The 21678-nt window shown below is 43.8% G+C and overlaps 1 protein-coding gene across 4 annotated transcripts; it reads left to right on the top strand.

Annotated features, from left to right (window-relative positions):
* The first annotated feature begins 271 nt into the window (after nt 1-271).
* FSD2 (fibronectin type III and SPRY domain containing 2) lies at nt 272-21418 on the top strand. Of its 4 annotated transcripts, none has more exons than XM_041123988.1 (13): nt 272-934; nt 4108-4889; nt 4970-5065; nt 6104-6337; nt 7621-7643; nt 8647-8768; nt 9839-9994; nt 11065-11199; nt 11954-12107; nt 12491-12624; nt 14574-14706; nt 18009-18185; nt 20518-21418. In XM_041123988.1, the coding sequence occupies exons 2-13, from the start codon at nt 4149-4151 to the stop codon at nt 20768-20770; spliced, it is 2358 nt and encodes a 785-aa protein (XP_040979922.1). In that variant the 5' UTR covers nt 272-934; nt 4108-4148; the 3' UTR covers nt 20771-21418. The 4 variants fall into 4 exon arrangements, with proteins under 4 accessions (XP_040979922.1, XP_029869341.1, XP_029869342.1 ...); XM_030013481.2 differs by lacking the exon at nt 272-934 and adding an exon at nt 1651-2123; XM_030013482.2 differs by lacking the exon at nt 272-934 and adding an exon at nt 1651-2135.
* Nucleotides 21419-21678: the final 260 nt, after the last annotated feature.

Below are 21678 nucleotides of genomic sequence, written 5' to 3'. Positions count from 1 at the left end.
GCGGCCCTCACACAGCTGGCACGAAAATAAAGAGTGGCATTACGTGAGTGGGAAGTGAGGTCTGCGCAGGGCGCACGTAGAGGCTCCGAGTGTGGGAAAAAGAAAAAAGAAGAAAAAAAAAAAGGTTATTTTTGTCAAATAAGCAGTCGTCTCTGTGAGGAGCGGTGGGCAGGGTGCACAAGACACACAGCCCTGCGGGAAGGAGGCGGGGCATTCCCTCGGGGTGTTCCCGCACCGCGGGAGCCCTCCGCCATTTTCCTGCAGCCCCTGGGTGCCAGCCGTTGACTGCTCTGGCCGCTGGCTGAGGGAAAGCTGCCGCGTGCCAGCGGTTTTCCCCCTAGCCACTGTTCCCTTGAGCCCGGCAAAATTTCACAAGTTGTCCCTTTCTCTGAAACCCCACGCTCCTTCCCTGCGCTTTGAAACGGAGATGCGCGCTACCCTTGTGTCAGCCTTCAAGCCCTGGGGGTGGCAGGTGGCCCCAGGCTCCGGAGGCCATGGCCGCAAGCCACCTTGCAGTCAAATGGTGCTTGTCCTTAAGTCACTCTCAGTCCTCGGGTCGTCATACTTACTGTACCGCCTGAATACCGCCTCACGGGGCTCTGAGGGGAGCGGAGAGCAAAGGGGTTTTCATATAGCACATCTCCTATTAGGGTCTCATGCGCAAGGCTGAATTTAATTCACGGTAAACAGAATGTTACAGACTTTGGAAGCAAAGCTGACGCTACTAGTTTTTCAATAAGTTAAGGCCTGTAAGGTAGTGTAACTTAACAGTATAAGGGCAAAAATAAGTTCTCGTATGAAAAAATTAATAAAATCTGGCAGCATAAATGTTAACATTTCAGCAAAGGCTACATCGTTTATGTGAAAACTTTTCTGCTCTGATCTCACAGATGATAGAGGCACTGTCAGCGGTAATGTGATCATGACTACAAGAGTAATTAACTTGTAATTCCTTACCAAAACAGCAAACAATTGTATGGCTAGAAATGTGAGGAAATGACACCAAGTTTGATTGGAAAAGGAGGAAAAAGCAGAGCTGTGTGAAGATCCAATAGACGTTTCCCCTTGCGCTGTCCCCTGAGCTCAAGATGTATATAATGCAATGTTCTCAAACGTGCTTAAAAATCTCTTGACAGCAAGGCTGGCTCAGTAGCATGTTCACAAGCAGAAGATTATGTATGCTGGACAACTGTGCGTTTCAGTGGATACTGTAGCTCAAGTGCTACAGTAATCACAATAATCAGTGGTAATATACAGCCTGGTTTTTATCAGGTGAACCGCTACTGAGCGCAGACTGAAGGGATATGTTCCCGTGAAAACCCTCCCTAGCTGGGCCATTGGCCACTTTCTTCACCATAATTAGCTTTCCAGTTGTCTAGCATACACATACAGAATGGGGATGTATGTATAGGTGTAATAAGTGTATGCAACATTATGATTTCTGATTTTTTTAATAAATTCTGAATTTTAATATTTTTTCTAGAATCTGATCTTGATTCCAACTCAACCCCATTAGTAAAGCTTCTGCTAATTTAATAGAGAGAAGGACTTTGCCATTAAACATTTGCAAAGAACAGAACAGATATTTCCATTTAATTGTGCAGCAATGCTGTAAGCATGCAGCCAGCCATTTGAGTTAGTTTCTACAGGATGCACGTTTTGTGTATCCCACACACGATAACTCTGCCTAGCACCACAGCCTTGGAAATCACACCTGGAGTCAATGACTGCACTCTGCAGGGTTTATTAATACCACCTCAGAAAGTGAGAGGGTGCTCTGGCTTTAGCGAGGGGTCTCTATAATTTTTCCAAGTACTTCAGATCCAGGAATCAACCTTCAGAGCCTTTTCTCAGTGTATGACATTCATCCTGGTGACACTCAAGTAGCACACTGCTGAAGGACAGCTGGGGCACATCTATATTTGTTCCATTGCTCATTGCTGGCATGTCCCTATCTGAGCAAAGAGGCGCTCTAGGGTTACGGCAATAAGTCTTCCAACTGCAGTCATAGGAAAGTGGCAGGGAATTGCTTTCATGTGAATTAATTTTTACTAGGGGAAATGAATGTGAAGTTTGATGCCATCTGAGCTATCAGAAGAATTTATGACGTCTTAAGATAGAAGGCAAGTTTTTAGGTAGTAACATTCTTTGCTATATATTTTTGATAATTGATGGTCACGGACTTAAACATTCTTCACTGTAATTGTATCTGTGCCTGTAAACTGAGCAAACACTGAGCAATCATTTGAAAATCTTATTTAGGCAGCAGGGTTCCAGACAAGCTTAATTATGCTCATTTTAATTTATGTAATTTAATTTCATTTTGGTAGGAAAAATACTTGTTAATTCACTTTTCTAGTTAGTAGTAGCTTCTAAAGCAAGCCTTATTGTTATAATTATGGGGGAAAAAGTCTTTGTGGGAGCCAGACAACATTTTCTGGTATGTGTCAAGACCTTTTCTCTGTTTAATATGTTAGAATTTGCATGATTAATTTTATCACCTTTAGCATAAATAGTATTTCTGCCTAACTTCAGTGTTTTTGTCTATAGTAAGATATTACTAGCTGTAGAATCCACACCCATGTCGGCAGTGCCAGGAGACAAATGGTGAACTTCTATGTGTGTTTTCTTACAGATCCACTAGGCTGGACTGTTTTCAGTCATTGATATAAAACCAGAGTGGGAAGTTTCTTAGCATTTTTCACCAGTTTGAGAAGTTGCTTTCTAATAAGTCACTGACTGGGTTGACTTTGTTAGCTAAGTAATCCTCAGGAATATTAGTAAAATATTGATGTAATAAATTTGAGGTGATAGCAAGTACTTGAAACTACAAAGACCATAAAAAGTAGTTTGAAAGCAAAGCTTATGTGAAAGCTTCTGCACAAGCTCTGATAACCTTGATGTCTGACTGACCTTTTGGCTTTTTTTCTGTGAGAAAGTAGTTTTAAAGCTTTCATATGCTTCACTTAGTTAGGACTAGATGTTACTGTAGGTTCATTAATATTCAGCTGAAAGCTTTCCATAAACTCTTCTGATTGTAAACTGCTGATAAAATTGACCAGAGTAGTTTTGTAGCCATGATTTTGTTCGTGCTAGTGAGCAATGGAGGGCTGCGGGGACATTTCAGCTCTGACAGAGCACTGTCTCTGTACTAGCATTGTTTTATGTGCTGTTGTTAATACAGGCTGCTTGGAAGGAGTGGGCTTGGGGAGTCAGCGTTAAAATTGCCTTTGCACCTTTAATGTTGTCCCATGTGCATCTGCTTTATCATACAGCTTTGCATTTCACATCCACATGCCCTTTTCACACCTCCCTCAATGGACAGAATGAACAAAGTGTGCAAGCTCCAGGTCAGAGCAGACTTCTCTCAATTCAGGGGTCAATGACCTGCCTTGCTTCCTAGTTACTGTATGCTTTATCATGGAGATCATCATCAATCTTTTTTCTGAGCTTCATTTATGTTAAAATACATATTTTCACAGCACCTGAGAACCCCCAAAGGGCAGTATTTTTCCCTGTTCTATAGGAAGGACCTGAGACCTGGACTTAGAATAATATTAAAGAAACCTCAAGTTTCAGTATCAAGAATGGCAACTTGAAAAATCCAGAACAGGATTTTTCAGTGCATTTACTAGTGTGTTATGTAGCATCAGTGGTCACAAGAGAGGGCATTCTACAGTATGCCTGACTGACAGTTCAGAAAGAGCGCTTGACAGCAGCTGAAGGGTGAGCAGACTTCAAAGCAGGCCACCTCCAATTGTAAGGAACAGCACTAAGTCTGCCTGAAGCCCAGTCACAGCGCTGAACTGAGGACAGGACTACTCCACAGTTGGGAAATCAGACATCAGGGTCACAGATGAGCCACTCAGAAAACATAGGATGCAGAACAGATACAGCACTCTGCTGTGCTTTGCACAGACGTGAGAAAAAACAAGCTTCTAGTGGTTTCACTTCAGAAGCTTCACTTAGGGAGCCTACCTCCCCATGCCTACCTCCAGGCCCTGAGCAGTCCTCAGCCAAACCTATTCTGTCTACATATTTTTAAGCAAGAAAAACTCATGTTTGATATCCAAGTAGGTAGCTAAGGATCTTTCTTATCTTTTACAGGATTGAGACTCATCACCTCAAAAGCCTCACCGAGAATACCAATGTCATCCAGATCTGGCAGCGCAAGAGAGTATGAAACTAGTGACCGGTCACCCGGTCTTTCAGCTTTCCCACCAGTGCCAGAGTCTAGTGAGAATGAGGCTGAAGGCTTGATATTTTATCACATGGATCTTTATGGATCAAAAGAGAGGTTTGATATCTTTCCTGAAGAGCTAACTGGTCAAGACGACAGATCTCTGGGGGATACGAGAAAGGAATCTGCATTGAGTAGTGAAAAATTTCAGCGCTCACAAGAAGCTGGATATGACTTGGAAAAGGAGGTTGCAGAGTTGGCTAAGATGTATGGACTTGATGAGGATAGAGAAAAAGAGCTTGAGCTTCTTGGAGGACATCTGGAGATGGTGGAGAGCAGATGGCCACCTGCTCGCACAGAAAAAGCAGGATCACAAGGCTCCATATATAATGCATCAAAAAGCAGCTCTCCAATGAAAGACCAAAGTCAAAGCACAAAGCAACAGGGACTTCCTGGAGAGGCTTCTCAAGATGAAGAAGAGAACAAAGCCAGAGCAGAGGATAAGGCTGAGAGCCACATAGGCTCTGGAGAGGGGCTTAGCAGCAGTGACATGTCAGATGAGTGGAACAGTCAGGCTGTCAGTGAGGAGGAAGCAGCAGATGTTTTTTGTTCTACCTGCAAGATGCCAATCCGAGCTTTTGACAAACTGTTTGGTGAGCACAAGGATCACGAGGTGGCTCAGCTCCCCAGTGCTGTGGAAAGCGAAAAGGTAAGAGTAGTACAAGTGTACTGCAGTGCCTCAGAAACAGTGTTCAGACATACTAAGAATCACACTGGGTGTTTTGGTAGGAGGAGATTCATAAAAACATGTGCAAGTTGGAAGAGCAGATTGCTCAGATGGAAAACTTTGCCAGTCACTTGGAGGAAATCTTCATCACTGTAGAGGTAAGGCATTTTTTCTTGGGCTAATTTTGTGGTACTGGGGTTAGAACAGTTTTGACAGACATAGTGTTCAGTTGTTAATTAGGTGAGTAATTATGGTAACAGAGCACAGAGTTATCTTGCGGTTTGCCTAGACTGAGGTACTCGGGAAAATTCATCCTAGTGAATTTTTTAAGTGGGCTAGTAAAACCACATTAAGCATTTTCACAGACACTTGCATTCAGAAATAAAGTGACCCCCCCACTCAGGTTATCTTAGTTTTAAATGGACAAGGACCTGTGATCTAACTAGTCCATCCAGAATGTACCCCTTGTGTTCATTCGGTTTCATTTACAGAAGTGCCAGATACAGGCAAACCCTTGGACCAGCTGCATCGAGCTACAGCACTTCAAGTGTTGTGCTACTGGTCGGCTGATGTCAACTTGGCCCTGGGGGAAGGGGACCAGCTGGCAGCAAGTCAAACTGAAGCAGTAATTCAAGGCACCTACTGTCTTTTCTCTGCTGCATGTGGCACAGAAGGACATCGGTGCCTGAGCAGTGGGCAGCTGCTGGCAATAAAGCCATTCCTGCTTCTTAAATCTTCCTTCGTAATGCTTTCTCCAGCAGCGAGTGAGGATACTAGCATTAGCTGCTCATCTCCCCCAGCGCAAATCCATGGATCCCACTGGGTTGCCATGGTTTCTGTCATGGAAGGATGTGCTTGACTGTGTTGGTAGAAACACTTGTGAGATTATGGCCAGGATATATCCCTAGTTGTGCTTCCTGGGCTTAGGTTGGAGACAGTTGCCTTCCATCATTGTTTTTATTATAATTTCTGATGCTCTTATGTCTGGAACCAAATCCAACACTCTCTTGTGCCTCAGTGGGGGTGAATGATTAGAATAAACCTCTAAAAATGCAAATTAGTCAAATTACAGCTTCTGTGTACTGGCATTGCCTCCCTTGCAAGGAGAATTTTAGGCAGACCTGAGTAAGATTTTCCTCTGGGTGACTTATGGATCAGGCCTGACACCAAGGAACAAACCCCCAAATGCCTTGCAGGAAAACTTCGGGAGGCAGGAGCAGAACTTTGAGGTGCATTACAATGATGCAGTGCAAGTGCTTGCTCAGAAGTACGAAGAACAGTTGGAAGCACTGGGGGAAGAGAAGAGGCAGAAGCTGGAAGCTTTATATGGGCAGCTGGTCAGTTGTGGGGAACATCTTGACACCTGCAAGGAGCTGACAGACGCAACCCAGGAGCTTTACCTGGAAAATGACAAAGCCAATTTTATGAAGGTAAAGAGCTTTAACTGGCAAGGCCCGTTCTAAATGCTCTGCTGCTTGCAAGTAGTCCCCAGCTGGGAAGTCCTAAGTGGCTTTATTGCTAGAGAGCATTTGGGATGCTTGGTCCATGATGGTGTCACTGCTCCAGGTGCTTGGCATGGTGGCATTGACTTAGTGGGGCAACAAAATGGGGCCAAAATGCAGAAGCAGCAGAAGTTTGTAACTTGGACGCTCAATGATTTGTGAGTCTCACTGGGGTTCAAAGAGAAGATATCACTCTAAAAAGCTTATCTCAGGAAACTCTGGAAGCAGTTAGTGTTCATTATCTCATGCAGGCTCAGCTCTCTTGCTCTATTCTGGGCTCACAGCCGGCAGGCTGATGCAACCACTTTGGAAGGTGTTTCTTCTTCTTGCTCATTTTGTTGGAAAGTTCAGCTGAACAGGAGGCTCCAAACTAAATACATCAGGAGCTCCTGCAAAGTGATGGATGAATCCCACTGTTGAGGAGGTGTCAAGAATTTATTTTTTTCTAGCAGGTAGAAAAATAATTGGGAAAAAAATGAGAATTTTCACTGCTGATGAGTGATTGCTCTAATCTGAGTTGTCCTGTGACTCAGCCAAATGGGAGCATTTCTATAGCACAGCCACAGTAACTTCTGAACTGGTCAGTAAACAAATCTAACACCTCCAGTCTGCTCCAATGGATCAGCTTGCTGTGTCACTCCAACATGCTGAGTTCTTCAGATGAGCTGACTTTTCCCATTCCTCTGCATTTCTGGAATAACCTTATTTTCTCCTTAGCTCATAAAAAGTTTTACATCACCCTTAGGAGCCATTATTCACCAAGAAGTGAATAGCTCTTGGTCATGAGCTCTCAGATGCTTAGGTTTCTCCAGGGACTGTACGTCTGTCTTCCAGTAATCTGCACTTCTCAGAGTCCCTCCAATGCAGATAATTTCACTAAGTTTTCTCCTCAGCTGTTGTTTTTTGTTTGTAAAGGATCTGTTGGCACTTGGGACAACTGAGGAAGGATACAGTCTAGAGCCTAGATGGGTAGACACTGGTCTGATATTGCACGTTACCTTACTGTAAATTCAGCCAAGATCTGTCCATTTGAATGAACGGTTAGGTATGGCTTTGTTCTCAGAGCTGGGTGAGAGCCAGTTAGTTCACTCTAAGGGCTGCATTTGGGACAATTCATGTAAGACAGGTGAACAGCATGATGTAGTTGGACTCTGGACTAATGCAAGAAATGTATCTTTTCTGTCTTTAACACTCTCTCTTTTTTTCTACAGGCAGCAGTAACCATGGTTGACAGGTAGTATCACAGTCTGGGATTTTGTGTCACATTTCTTCCTGCTAATTGGACCTGTTATCGGAGACACTTGCATGTTCTGGACTCCGTTCAGGCACACAGATGTTATCTAAGCTACTATCTAGAGCTATTGAAATCTTTAGTATTTCTGGTTTAAACTGCAGCAGGAAAAGATGGTCTAAGAAGTTTAACACTCAAAACTAGTTTTGAGCCAATTTCAAAAAACCCAAAGGGAGAGTTAGAGCATGAATAAATCACTGTTTTCAGCTTAGTCATAAGGAACTAATTTCAGTGACTGAGAAACAGGATTGCTAAAGAACTTGAAAGAAGTGCTCTGGATACAAATCTGACTAAAACTGAGCTCCCTAAATAGATTAGTAACAGGCTTATTTATGCATTAATATAGTGGGGTAGAAAGTCAAGCTGTGGGAGCTCAAAACAGATACTGAAAGATCTTGGAGCAGTTGGAAGAAGTCTTAAGACACAGTAAATCAATTGCAAAAAATATACATTTAAATTGACTGTCATAGTTTGTGAAAATACAGAGAAAAGATACCCCTTTGTTTCAAATTTACAACACCTAGAACCACGAGGTCCTGAATTAGTAACAGTGTCATAAATTCAAAATAATGAAAGTCATAGAGCTAATAGCTTGCTTCCCACAGAGGGCTGCTGGGGAAACCTCACTCACCTGCTCAGTGGGAGCGCAGTGTGCAGCAGACAGCTTGCTGCATGAGCAGGGCACAAAAAGTGTGGTCGCTCAGTCCCCTCAGCATCCAGCTCTGTTTGGCATCTTGGAGCACTGATCTGATGTATGGCCGTGTATCTCCAAGCAAAGGGCTTGGGGAGGCTGAGCTTTGTACAACTATGAAAACATTATTTTAAGGAAATAGCTGTTATTTTAGAGTTTGTGCTTCTTTTCCTCTTACCAATAGGTATCATAGAAAGGTATCTCCAACACTATGGTACTTCCAATTAAACATATTTTTTTTTCCTACGATTACAGGCTGGAAGAATTCTTAAAGAAAGAAGTGGATTTAGAGCTTTCAACACTGCCAGACTTTGAAGAGCGGGTCATAGATTTCTCTGAAGTTGAACAACTAATGAACTCCATTAATACTATTCCAGGTACTCTTCCTATCTGATCATTATTTCAGACCTATTTACATTTAATTAGGGATATGTATTAAGCAGAAGTCTATTACTTCTTTTAAAGGAGAACTGCAAAGGCAGAATTAGCTTCTCCCTAGTTTTCCCTTTAGATTTTTTTGTTTGCCTATATATACAGAAACACTGGAAGCTATTTTTGGATATTTTTTTTTTCATTTGTTTTCAGTATAAAATTGACAGAACTGACAAGTTTGGCCTTCCCTGCTTTTGCTGGATGATTTCCTAGAAGACTCACAAAGACTACCCCCTTCCATTGAGGGGTCACGCATGCTTAGTTGGCGATAACTTGTCCTACCTTGTAGTTGCTTGAACAAAGTAGAGAGGGACACCAGACTGCTTTAAACAACCTGCACAGCTTCTCTCGATAACCAGATTTCAGTGGCTTGTTCCTCTGCTATTTAGCAAACATTTTTTCTATTACCCACAGGAAACAGAGCAAAACCCAAACAAATTTCTAATAATTAAAAAAATAAAAATACAAAAGATTTTAAATCTTTTCAGCACACCACAAATGGTCAGAAAGAACAATATGCATTTTTTAATGCCTATACATTGTGTTTTCCTAAAGTAAAATAGCATTTGCTACTTGTTTTCTTGTGCTGCTGACCCCATGTTGTACCGCTTGTCCCTCATCTTTCTTCCTCCAGAGGCTCCTCAGCCCCTTGGCTAGTCCGCAGCAATGCAGTGCATGTCAGATGTTGCTCCTGCAGGGCTGTACTAGCTTGCTGGGGAACTGCAGCCCTCAGAGGCAGGGGAGGTCAAGTTTACGGAGAAGGGTTAGGCTGAGGCTTATGTATTTTGTTGTTTTGATTTTGATTTGAAGCAAGACTAGTACATACACCAGTGACCTGATTATTATCTGCAACTATTTACAGGGTCACCTCCTAACTTTTCTCCATGTGGGAAGAATATGACCCTATTCAATGCCTAGGCTTTGTGCAAACACCTTTGTGAGAGGAGAGGTGTTTGCCTGTGAACAACATACCATGCTTATACATTCAAAAACTGACCCATTTTCCCCTCTGCAGCTCCTTGTGCCCCTGTGATAAATCCCCAGGCTCCCAATACAGCAACTGGCACCTCACTGAGAGTTTGCTGGGGCCTCTTCTCAGATGATACTGTTGAGTGCTACCAACTGTGCTATAAACCAGTGAGCAACGAGAGGCGCAGTGATGAACAAGCAGGTAAGGAGGCCTGGACCCAAGGGGACACCTCAGCCCTCCACTGGCAAAACCAGCTGGTTCCAAAGTGCCTCTGGACTTGCTGTGGCAACCAGTGCACTTTTTGTGCACTCTCTCTGCCACTAAAACTGTCATATCTGCCACCACATTTCCTGCTTCTGCCTTTGGCACGCTTCCCCAGCCAGGTCTCCCATGCTGCCAGCTGCAGCAGGACCCATCACAGGAGCAAAGACAGGACAGGGCAGCAGCTGGGATAGCAGGAGTGGGAAGGGGACAGTGTCAGGTCTCAGAAGTCAGGTCTCAACAGTAGCATTTCTTTTCGTGGAAGGCGGGCAGTGCGTTAGATACACATGCGCTGCATCCACTGCAAAGCACAGTATTTTTAGAGAGCAAATCATCATATTATTGGCATGCCCACTGAAACCCCCACAGTCATTTTACAGTTTATCTCAGTGCTAATAATAGGCTGTAACTCCCCATCACCCACATGCACAAAATAGAACCACAGAACCATCCTAAAATGTCCCAGCCTTGTGACAAAACTGCCTTTGCTAATAATATCCTTTTACTGAAAACACCCACTTCTGAAGTGACTTGCTGGAGTCACTTCTCCAGCAAAAGTGGAAGCCAGCAGAGTGCCAAATGGCCAGTTCAGAAAGAAAAGCAGAACCTATCTAAATTTTGTAAGATGAAGAATGAGAAATGAGTAGGGAAATAGCTTCAGCTCTTGTTCCACTGCTGGGATGAGCTGACCAGACAGCATCCCTGGATTGGGAACGTGCAGTGTCTTTTTAGAAAAAATTCAGTGACAGGTGGGTGACCTTTTTTTCTGTTTTTTTTTTTTCTGAGTGGTGTGGCTCCTTCAGAAGCTGATGCATTATCTGATTTATGCCTCCTTAGAGGAAAGCATGGTGAAACAGCCTGACAGCTAATCAAAGGGTATGGAGCACAAGGAGCTCTCTTGAACTCAGTACACAAAACAATGTGCCTCAACTCCATTATCCGAGGCAGCTTTGGGGAAGAGTGGGTAACTGTGTAAAGGCACTGTAAATGCTTTGTTGTTTTCATTTCAGAGCATACGCTAAAAGTCAAAGAAACATACTGCACCATTACTAATCTGTTGCCGAATACACAGTATGAATTTTGGGTCAGTGCTTTAAATGCCTCTGGTATCAGTCCACCAAGTGAAAGAGCAGTTTATGTAACAGGTAAAAATATTTTATTCATACAACTATGTGACCTTCATAGTGAAATTCACAGTCATCTCTGAATTTTATGCCAGTAATGCTTTCTGGGTGTTTTGTTTCTTCTGATGTAAGTCTACTGACTGCACGGGAATTTCTTACTTTTCTTTGGAGAGCCTATCAGGCCAATTGTCCCTGTTTTAGAGTTGAAGAAACAGAAGCACAGAGACAAAATAAATTATTTAAATGCAAGCATGTAGAAGAGCTGGGAATAAGGCTCAAGTTTCCCAGTTCTGCCAGGTGGATGCCAGCCTCCTTTTATTGGCCTGTAGGTATTTTGTGGATTCACCTGCAATGCTGCCCTTTGTAACTGGAGTTCAGACAAGCATATTTTGTGAAATCCTGACATCAAATTGAGCAAGTCAGAGTGAGACTTTCAAGCACTCGTTCCAGATGTCTTTGACATCTTAGAGCAGAGAAGAGATGCACCTTTATGACAAAGATAAAACCAATGATAGAAAGAAGATGGTTGTGTAATCAGTCCCTATCTATGTTACTGCTCTGATTAATTCTCTTGGGACATTTATAGTCCAAATTAAGTCTTTGAATAGTACTGTTAATTACTGTGCCTGCTGTTTATTGTCCATTGGGGAAGCAGGTTTCTTTAAATATATAGTATTAGCAAACAACTCTGTTCTATTTTATAAGTCTTCAAAGCACGTGTGTTGCAAACATCTTCAAGCAACAGCTTAGAATTGTTCTTTTGCTTACTTTTTAGCTCCTTCACCACCTACCATAAAGAATAAAAAGATCCGAAGCTGTGAAAATGCAGCACTGGTGTGCTGGGAATCTAGAGACATTAACCCTGTCGACTCCTACACGGTTGAATTGTCCAAGCTGATAGATGAAGAAAATGGTGATACTATTACTGAGTGAGTCACTATTCTACCAAGTCCATGACCTGTAGAGTTGAAACCATTTCAAGTCATGTGGCATCAGATAGCACTAAGAAAGGACTCATGACCCTTTGGTGAATTCACCTTTAAAAACATTTCTCTCAGTAAAATTAATTGTATAAATATTAATGGAAAATGACTATACAGTGTATGGGAGAAGGGCAGAAGCAAATGTAAAGATCTGCATAGTCTGTCACAGACTCTTGCCCGTGCTACTGACAACTGTACAAGTAAAGTGTTGTTGATGGGTTAAAAGAGAAGCTGATCATGTAATTTCTTCTTTGTTGTTCAGAAAAATTATCTCAAAGGCCTACCTTTGTTCTCTACCCTATTGTTTTCCATGGATTTATTTCCTGTAGATCTATTGTTGGGATTCCTAACTGTGAAGTCCTAATTCATCTCCAGCCAACACAAAGCTATCGCATCTGCATTAGAGCCCTAAACCTGGGTGGTTCCAGTGAAAGAAGTGAACCTGTCCTGATACACACCACAGGTACTGTACAGCTCAGAACAACTCCAGCAGCCTATTGTAGCATCTGTTTTCTCAACAGAAAGATTCCTGCTGGTTTTAATGGCCTCTGGATCAGGTCCTAATCTCTTACATCTAATTACACACCTGGTAACCTTTTAGGAATGAAAAAAGCACTTTTTGTAATAATAAGTGCATTGCTTTAGTTCTGTCATTTAAAATTATTTCTGTCCAGTACATTTGATACCTGAAAGTTACTAATTTCTAAACATTTAAAAAGACAATATCAACCCAATGCCCCCAGATGTTGCCAGCTTGCCAAGTACTGACAAACCAATGAAGCAAGTTGTAGGGTGGTTTTACTTTACTTCAGAGATTACCTTGTAACGATGCTGCTGCTGGAAAGTATGGCTGAAACAGTCAGCAATTTCCAGAGTCATTTGGATATGTAAACTCTTCCTCTGTATATATTAGAATGTCTCCAGTTTGCCTGGGGAAGCTCTGAAGGCTGGTTCCCTTTATTCATCCGGAAAAAGGCAGTCCAACTTTCAGCTGGAAGCTTTGCTTTTAGTAACTAACATAGCATTATCATCTCTGCTCTCTGTGTCACACTGGGCAGGGATTAACCTTTTCCCCCAAAGGGAAGCTGGAAGCCATTTCCCCTCCCAGCCATCTAATCAAAGCTCATTTTAGTGAGTTTTAGGTAGACACCTGTTTTCATCTTCACCACTGCTATAATGATGCTGCAAATTCACTCGGGTGTCTCAAACCGCCCACATCACTCTCGGATGCATTCACACCATACCTGTGTCTCTTCTGCCCTTACCTTCTGTGACAGATTTGCAAATTGTTCTTATTCAGCAAGCTGACCACACCCCCATTAATCTGCGAAAGGCTATGTTTCAGTAAGAAACCTGTCTGCTATGCATCGGTGCCACCACAGAAAAGAAATGGTCATTCTTAAATCCCTGGAGAGGAAGACTGTCATTGTGTTACCATTGTCTGTGTGTATTTCAGCTGCTTAAATCAAACTCAATATTTGAAATTGCCAATTCTGCTTGCACAGCATGTGTTTGTTTTCAGCAGCACATGCCTGTAATTGTCCCGTCATTGTTTGTATTGTATTTGCATTGAAGTAACTTGCAGTTTGATTATAATGATTTCATTTGGGATTAGCATGGAGAGATTTATCTTCTGTGAGTCTACATTATGCAAACAGCTGATGCAAATTGATCTGTCAGCTGCAAGCGCTCACCTCCAACACTGGAAATGACCTTTGATTCTTACTTACTGGGGTGGATACACAAACACCAACTACAAACAGCAGCTGTGACGCACATGGCTGCTCATCAGAGTGCAGTGCATCAGACCTGCTTTGTGAAGTCTCCAAAGGGAGAAAGGCAGAAGTACTTTTATCCTGGGCTGGCTTAGCTGACTTACCTCTCTGAGGGCTGATCTGATGAGGAGGTGCTGAAGCATGAGGGATGCTGCACGTGGCACCTTTGTAGAGATCCCGTCTCTTCAAACTGTGGTCAGCATTTATATGGAAGAGTGAGGCCATGGAGAGGCCTTTAAACCCCCCCTTCTCCTTTCAGTGATTAAAAATACATCACTTCAGCTCTGATGAAGATGACTTGAAACCGGACAGTCCATTCCAGGGAGGACCCCTCATCTTTGAATAGCTACTTCCTGTGCAATGCCTGCAGCTTTGAGCCCTGACTGGGTTCAAAACCAGGTTAAGGCCCCTTTTCTGCTTTTCACAAGGCTGTAACTAAACAGTGTTAAGCTGTAAAACACCCATTTATTTGAAAAACTCCAAATGGACAACCTTGTCCTCTCAATGTCAGCCGCAGATTCCTTCCAAAGCACTGGTTAATCTTTTTGTGGATCCAAACATTTCACCGCACACTTGCTGCAAAACCTAATTCCATAAGGAGTTGCTTGGAGTTACCCTCAGGCATTCTCTCTTGCAGGCACCTACTTCTGCCTTAACGAGGACACAGCCCATCCTTTACTGGCGATTCTAGATGATGGATTTACAATTGCATGCGATGAACTGGAAAACCCAGAGTGTGATCTGCCTGTCTATGATAACAGCTTTACGAGGTATATGGAAGAATTTCAGTTGCAACTAACTAATGCATGTGGTTTGTGGCTGGTATGCCCATGACACACCCCTACCTTGAATTTAAATCCACTAAAAAGGTTTACTAGTATTGCAGCTCTCCTTACCTTCAAGCCAGGCACCGACCAAGTAAAACTTCCAGAATGTATGTGTGTGTATAATGTATAGTGGTTTTTTCTGTCTTGGTTTTTGCATAAGTGACTATGGTTGTCTTCAGTTTTAGACACTGCAAACATCTTTGTTGGTCATTCTAAAATACAGATTACTCATCTTTTAGGAAATCAGATTTACTTTAAGGTATTTCAAGTTGGGCTCCTAAGATAACTATTCAGTTTGAAATGGTAGGCTTTCCCCATAGTTCCTTGGAGAGTAAAACTCCATATCAATTTACCCAGGCCCCATAGTTTCACTGGGGTTATCGTTCCTGAGCGCCATTACTGAACTCCCTGTGGCTTGCTGCTCTTTTCTGAGAATTTCTAGGGTAACTAATACATATTATCTACGACATCTCCCTTTGCATGATGTGTGCACCAACTTCTATTAAATACCAAAACTTCCCTCCCATTTAGTTCTTTACAGAGTCCCAAAACCGCAGAAAAATGTCACAAGAAAATAAATAAATCAAACCCCATATACTTTTAATACAGCACTAGTGGGATTTAAAAAAAAAAAAAAAAAAAAAGGAAAGGCATAATTATTAGGTTCTCTCTTAATTACAGTGATCCAGCACTTGCACACTTCCAGGACTTGAGGAGCTGCTCCTCTCTGCTGGCTGTTGCTCCCTCTCTCCTGCCCCTTCCTCTGCAAGCTGCCAACATGATAAAGCCTTGCACATAATGTGCAGGAGTCTCTGCCCATCCTTCCTTGGTCTTGGTTTCACACGTGGAGATTTGGCAGCTGTTTTTATATAGCTCTGTCCAATGGAAACCACCAAACACTCATCTTATGTAAAACTTGTTCACTACAGCAACTGCTATAGAATGGGCAAAAAAAACCCTCTTGGTGCTTTGGGCACCTGACTCTCTTCTTTGAAAGAAGCTTCTGTAGTTCAAAGCACAGCTGGTCTGTTTGTTTTTTTTTTTAAATAGATGCCAGGAAGTGTCTAATGGGGCTTTTAGCAGCTCTCATTGATTTTGTGAGTTTAAATCTCTTTCTCTCTAGCTGTTCTTTGGAACTTAAGCATCACTTTGAAATTAATGCAAGTTCATAAAGAGGATTACAGATGCAGCCAGCCACAATCATGTCCAAACCTGCTTACACATGTTGGACACACTGAGCTAAATCTGAACAGGTATTTCAGTGCAAAAGCAAATGCTAAGGAAAGGAGAGGGATCTGAATACTTACCTCTTGCTGAAAGATCTAGCTGATACTATTTGGGCCTACAGATCCTACTTTCAAAAAATAATTAGGCCCTTTGCCACTGAAATGAGAGACTTAGCTTGCTGAAATGCATGTTTCCAGTCAGAACCACAGAAACAGCATATAACCAGGACAGGTATCTGCAGACACAGAATAATACGAGCCCTTAACAACTTAGTCCCTCCATGGAAATGCAGTGTTACTAGACGGCTCGGTAGAAAACAGCCAGGAGATAGATGTTTCTCTTCATTAAAGTCATCATGGTAAGCCTAAATGGGATTTCATCCCACTTCCACAGGGTGCTTTTATGTTTCACATAAACAGCCAGAGCCGGCACTCATCTCATTCTGAACTCTAAGGCTGAGTTTTTGATGCCACTGTGAACTTTCAGAAGCCTCTTTCATGCCAAGATACTGTGAAAAAAAAAAAAAAGAAGAAAGAGCTCCCAAGCTGAAATGACTAACACTCATACTACAAGGAAATTACATTGCAAACTCTTCTTTCTGAGGTTTGATCTCTGAAACGCTAATGTGTTTCCTAACCACAGCAGCTCCTACAGTCTGACTCAGGTTTGCCTTGGTGGCTTTGCAACTCTCATTACTATGGTAATATTTTGTTCACAGATGTTTACCCATCCATTTTGCATCACTCCTTTTCCTTCTCAAGCTGTAGCAACACAGTCCTGATTTTAGCAGCCTTTAAGCTATTCCCAAGACATCTACATGCACTTGCAAGAACTGTACACTTGCTTTAAGTGATTGCTGCTGAGGTGGCACAGAGTACAGCTATCTTGCTGTGCATGCCTGTCCTTACATGTCAGGCCCTCTGAATGCTGAGTGCAGCTCTTTCTCAGCATTACCTAGAGGTAGAGGAGCTCATAGTGTCTGCCAGCAACATCCTTTGCCTTTGTGATTTACAACTTTAGATGACCCTACCACAGAAACATACCGGTTGTGTGTGACTCCCCATCCAAAACTGAAGGTGTGTTTTGAAACCTGCTACCCCTGTGATGCAGCAAAGACAGCTAATACACCGTGTACTTTTCCTGAGGAAAAGCTGGGGTGTAGTCTAACAAGATTCATGTTGCCATCTTAAATCAAGTTAGGGTGTTTCAGAAGCATTGGCATGAGTTATTTTGCCCAACTTTCTTGCTTCAGAAACTGTTTTTTTGCAGACCTGCATCTTCAAATCACCCAGCTCCTCTAACTCTGACACTGTGCCTGTAAGTCAAGCTGAAGGGTCTCTCTGTGGTATATTTTGTCTCTCCTACACATCTTTTTGAAGAGTTATCTTCTACATGGTTCCTATCATAAAGGCTAGGAATGACAGTCTACTGTTAAAACTTTTCATGGCCCAGGTATCTAAGCATATTCTAAGCTCTTCTACTGTGTTCAGTTCTTGCTCGTCCCTCCAAACACAGCATAGTTAGGTCTCCTCCTCCCCATCTGCCCCAGGAGTTTCATGCTGTTACAGTGCTCAATTCCTAGGGGTGAGTGACATTTAAAGCCCTGGGCTGTTTGGGAAGAAAACAGAAAATCTGTAGCCATTTTCCCCTGCTATACTGGGGTTCACCAGGGCACCCTGTTTTCTAGCAAGTAGTAACTTTCCCGGAAAACCCAGGCAGCATAGGATGTTGTTCTCCCCTATTCCTGAAAGTGCCCAGGGCACTTATTTATACAAAGCTACTCACAGGTAAAAACAGGGTAGGTGTCACAAAGAAACCTACAGGTTCTGTGTCAGGTCCTCAGCACATGGACTTTGCTGCAGTCAAAAATCCATGCTGCATGCACTGCTAAGGAGACAGCAAAAGTGGCTTTTGTTTATTGGTATGTAATGTCCAGGTACATTACATACCTAAAGATTGTAAATAGCGTTGCAGAGAGTCCCTGCCAAAGCACATATTCCTGTCTCTCTCTCCCACAGGTGTATTGGGATCCTGGGCAGTCTGATCCCATTTCCAGGAAAACATTACTGGGAGGTGGAAGTTGAGGAAGATACAGAGTACAGAATCGGCGTGGCTTTTGAAAACACTCCGAGACATGGTTATCTGGGGGCAAACAACTCATCCTGGTGCATGAGGCATATCATCACACCTTCAAGGTAAGGGCTGTGGAGGCTACAGGTCTCCTACAGGAACACGTCCTACCTGTACACCTGCAGGCAGAGCAGCAGAGACCTCCTGCTTGCAGGGGGCAGCCGGAGGTTTTATGTCAAAGCCTAGACCAAGCACTTAACCAGGGGCCTCAGACGTTCCACCGTTGGCACTGTGAACTGGTGTTGTAAGGATACTGGAACCTTTAAGCAAATTCTTCTACTTAATGACATTCTCACGTTGAAATAGGCAGTTCCAGAACAATTCTGAATAAAATCTGCATTACAGAAGTTAGTTGCAAAGGCCTTGTTTTAGGTCACTGAAACCCAGGTGGGAAGACAGAGAGTAATAGATCCACGTAACCTAGAAACTACATATCTGGCAAAACCCAGATGCATGCAACTGTTTTTGATCTCTTTCCTACCTATGGAAGAACCTAAAAGCCATATCTGCATGCAGAAACGCCAGCTCCCCGTATGCCTCAGCTGAACCTGCTGGCTCTCCCCCTGATGCTATTATTTTAGCATCATTGCCTTTGACTCCCATGTGAGATTTGGGCACCCTGTGAAGCACCCAGGAGCAAGAAAACAAGTCACACCCCCAGGCATCCCCGAGTATTGCCTACTGCCTGCCTGAAGGGCTCACCGCTCAGCCTGCAGGAGTTGCCAGGGTGCTTCTGGGTCCCCTTGAACAGGGAGCCTGGACACCACCTGAGTGCCCTCAGCATGCACAGTCAGTAAATGGTAAGGATGGCATCGCATGGACCCAAATCTGCATGTCCTCTGCCTGCCGGTACGCAGAGGTTTTACATGCAGCTCAGTTGGCTGGAGCACACCCTCCTCCCCAGGCACCTGCTGCTCTTGGCTCCCCAGCAGTTGGTCTGCTGCATAGCCAGAATCCTTAGCAGTGCTGGCATTTGCCTCCCACAGAGCAAGAAATGCTGCTTAATGAGGGAGACCAAACCCACTAAAGCTAATGACTCTCCCATACCCTGCAGACAGACTAATTTGACTTCCTTGCTATATTGAGCTAAGAGGTACATTGAGGTTTGTTCTCATTCTTCTGGAGCAATGAGTACGGACTTCAGAGAGAAAAGGGAGCTGGGCCATTGCTCAGTTTGACTCACTGCCATACCCATTTCTGCAGGGAAATTTTCTCAGGTTTGAGTGGTGTGGGTGGAGAAGGTGGTTAGTGAAGAAGCTGGCCCTTACGAAATGCCAGATAACTCACTTCAGCTGAATAAATCTTCTCATTTCTGCTCAGAAAGGCACATGTTCCCATAGAAGTCTCATATTTTTGGTTGCAGCGTGCCACACTAGGAAGAGCTGTTTGAGTAACTGTCAAATGACCTCAACATTACTCGAACAGCGACTACACGGGGAAGAGGGCTACCCTCATGACAAAGCTGCTTATGTACATAGCACCTTCCTGGCCTCCAACAATCCAGTCCAGGAATCACAATTAAAAGACGTCACCCTCTAGAAGATGAGCATGAAGAGTGGGACTTCCCCATCAGCACTGCCCTGGCTGAGTAGGGAGGTCTTGTAGGAAAAGCATCCAGAAACATCATTTAGAGAGTGGAGTTTGAAAAATGATGTCCAATAGTCTGGAGGATGCCTAGCCACACTGTGAGTCAGGCAGCCTCTGCCCAAGGGATTACGCTCCCTCGTTGCTGCTGCTGTGAGTGTGGGCATGAGCAGTTCCCATAACGTTGGCAGGAAAGACGGCTCAGTACCACAGACCCTCCGGGAGCAATTGTGCAGCATGGTAAGGCCAGGAAGGACAGGACCGAGTCATCACACCAACTGCCTCGGCAGCGCCTACAGCTGTATAGCAGCAAGGCTGAGGAGATGACAAGTGTTGTTCCGGGGCAAGCCTAACTGGCCTAACAGAGCACAGCTCCTTCATGGAGGGACTACTTCAGGTTAAACCTAGTGGCAAGGGTGCACCCTCTGATTTACAGGGAACCCACACTGTGCTCTGAGACACGGAAAAAAATGGAAATCCCATGTTGTGCTCTGGCCTCGTCCATATCTAAGGGCTACCACCCAACTATTCGCAGACTGGGATATGAAAACAGGAGGCCTGTTACACAGGTTACACAGCCAGGTCTGAGCACTGCGGGATAAGGCTGTGGAAGTGCAGAGCACACCGCTCCTCGGCAAACACAGCCATTGCTCAGCAAAGTAGATGGGACTGGGGCAGTAACCACAGGGCACGCAGGAGGGATGGGACTGTGAAGCAGGAAGCATACCCTGGAACACACCTATGTGCACAAAGCACTTCCCTTTGAGAGCAGCCAGGGTACCCTCAAGTTTTTTGTCTGTTTCTTACCTACAGGCACAAGTACGAATTCCTGCACAGCGGGATGACACCAGACATCAGAATTACTGCCCCCCCGAGAAGGATTGGCATCCTGCTGGACTATGAGAACTGCAGACTGTCATTTTTCAATGCAGATATTGCCCAGCACCTTTATGCATTCAACTCACATTTCCAGCATTACGTCCACCCTTGCTTTGCTTTGGAAACACCTGGTATCTTACGGATACATACTGGGATTGCAATACCCCGGTGGACTGCCCTCCCATAACCCGTGTTCTGCAGCTCCCACATCTACACGTAACCTGCATTGAGCAATGCCCTCTTTCAGCATTAACTGCTCCATCACACTCCCTATAAACCAGCTCTCTGCCAAGACAGACAGCAAAGCAACCCTGACCCAAACCAGCCGCCAGGCGTGAGCCCTTACGACAGTTTCTGTCCTCTTAGGCAGGATCTTAGGAGAAAACCCTTATGGTCACAAGATCCATCAGCATCCCAGAATTCTCCAGTTAGAAATAGATACCATCCTTCTCAGAGGTGACACCGTCACCAAGCAGCAGTGGCAGCTGGATCACTGGTTCCCCCAGTACCCATTTGAGGCCTAGGGAACTTCCCTGTTCCAGAGCAATCATTAATTCCACTCTTCTGTCTGCTGAAGAGCCAAAAATTCAAAGAAAAACAAAAATAGCAAAAGGCATAATCACTGTACAGCTGCTAGACAGAGCTGAAAACACTCCAACCATAAAGATGATCTCACAATCAAGTATTCTTGTTGCTACATGAAGTCTGTGACACAAGATAATCAAATACGCCTCCCTTGTGTGTGAACTGTTAGCGCTTACCATACACAGTGAGGCTTTCTGAAATACCCAAGCATGCACTACAGTCTCAAATATTAAAAGACATTTTTACAGAATGCCCATGCTTTTCATTCATTCATCCAGGGACAAAACAAAAAAAACAACCGAGGCCTTTTGCAGTGCTTGATTGTCCCTATAGAGAAACCAAAAACATCATTTTTAGCTCGTTCTTTTTGGCCATGCTCACCTCCACTTGGGTATATCTTCCCCACCTACAGATCTGTTCTCGCCCCTCAGCACTGAAGAATTCTCACCCGGATGCTGTGCCCTTGAAGCTCTGGGTGTCCAGTGGGGGCTGGAAGTACTCTGGCCCAGC

This window comes from Aquila chrysaetos, chromosome 5 (assembly GCF_900496995.4).
Source record: "Aquila chrysaetos chrysaetos chromosome 5, bAquChr1.4, whole genome shotgun sequence".
Taxonomy (NCBI): domain Eukaryota; kingdom Metazoa; phylum Chordata; class Aves; order Accipitriformes; family Accipitridae; genus Aquila; species Aquila chrysaetos.
This window is presented reverse-complemented; position numbering and strand designations above follow the sequence as displayed.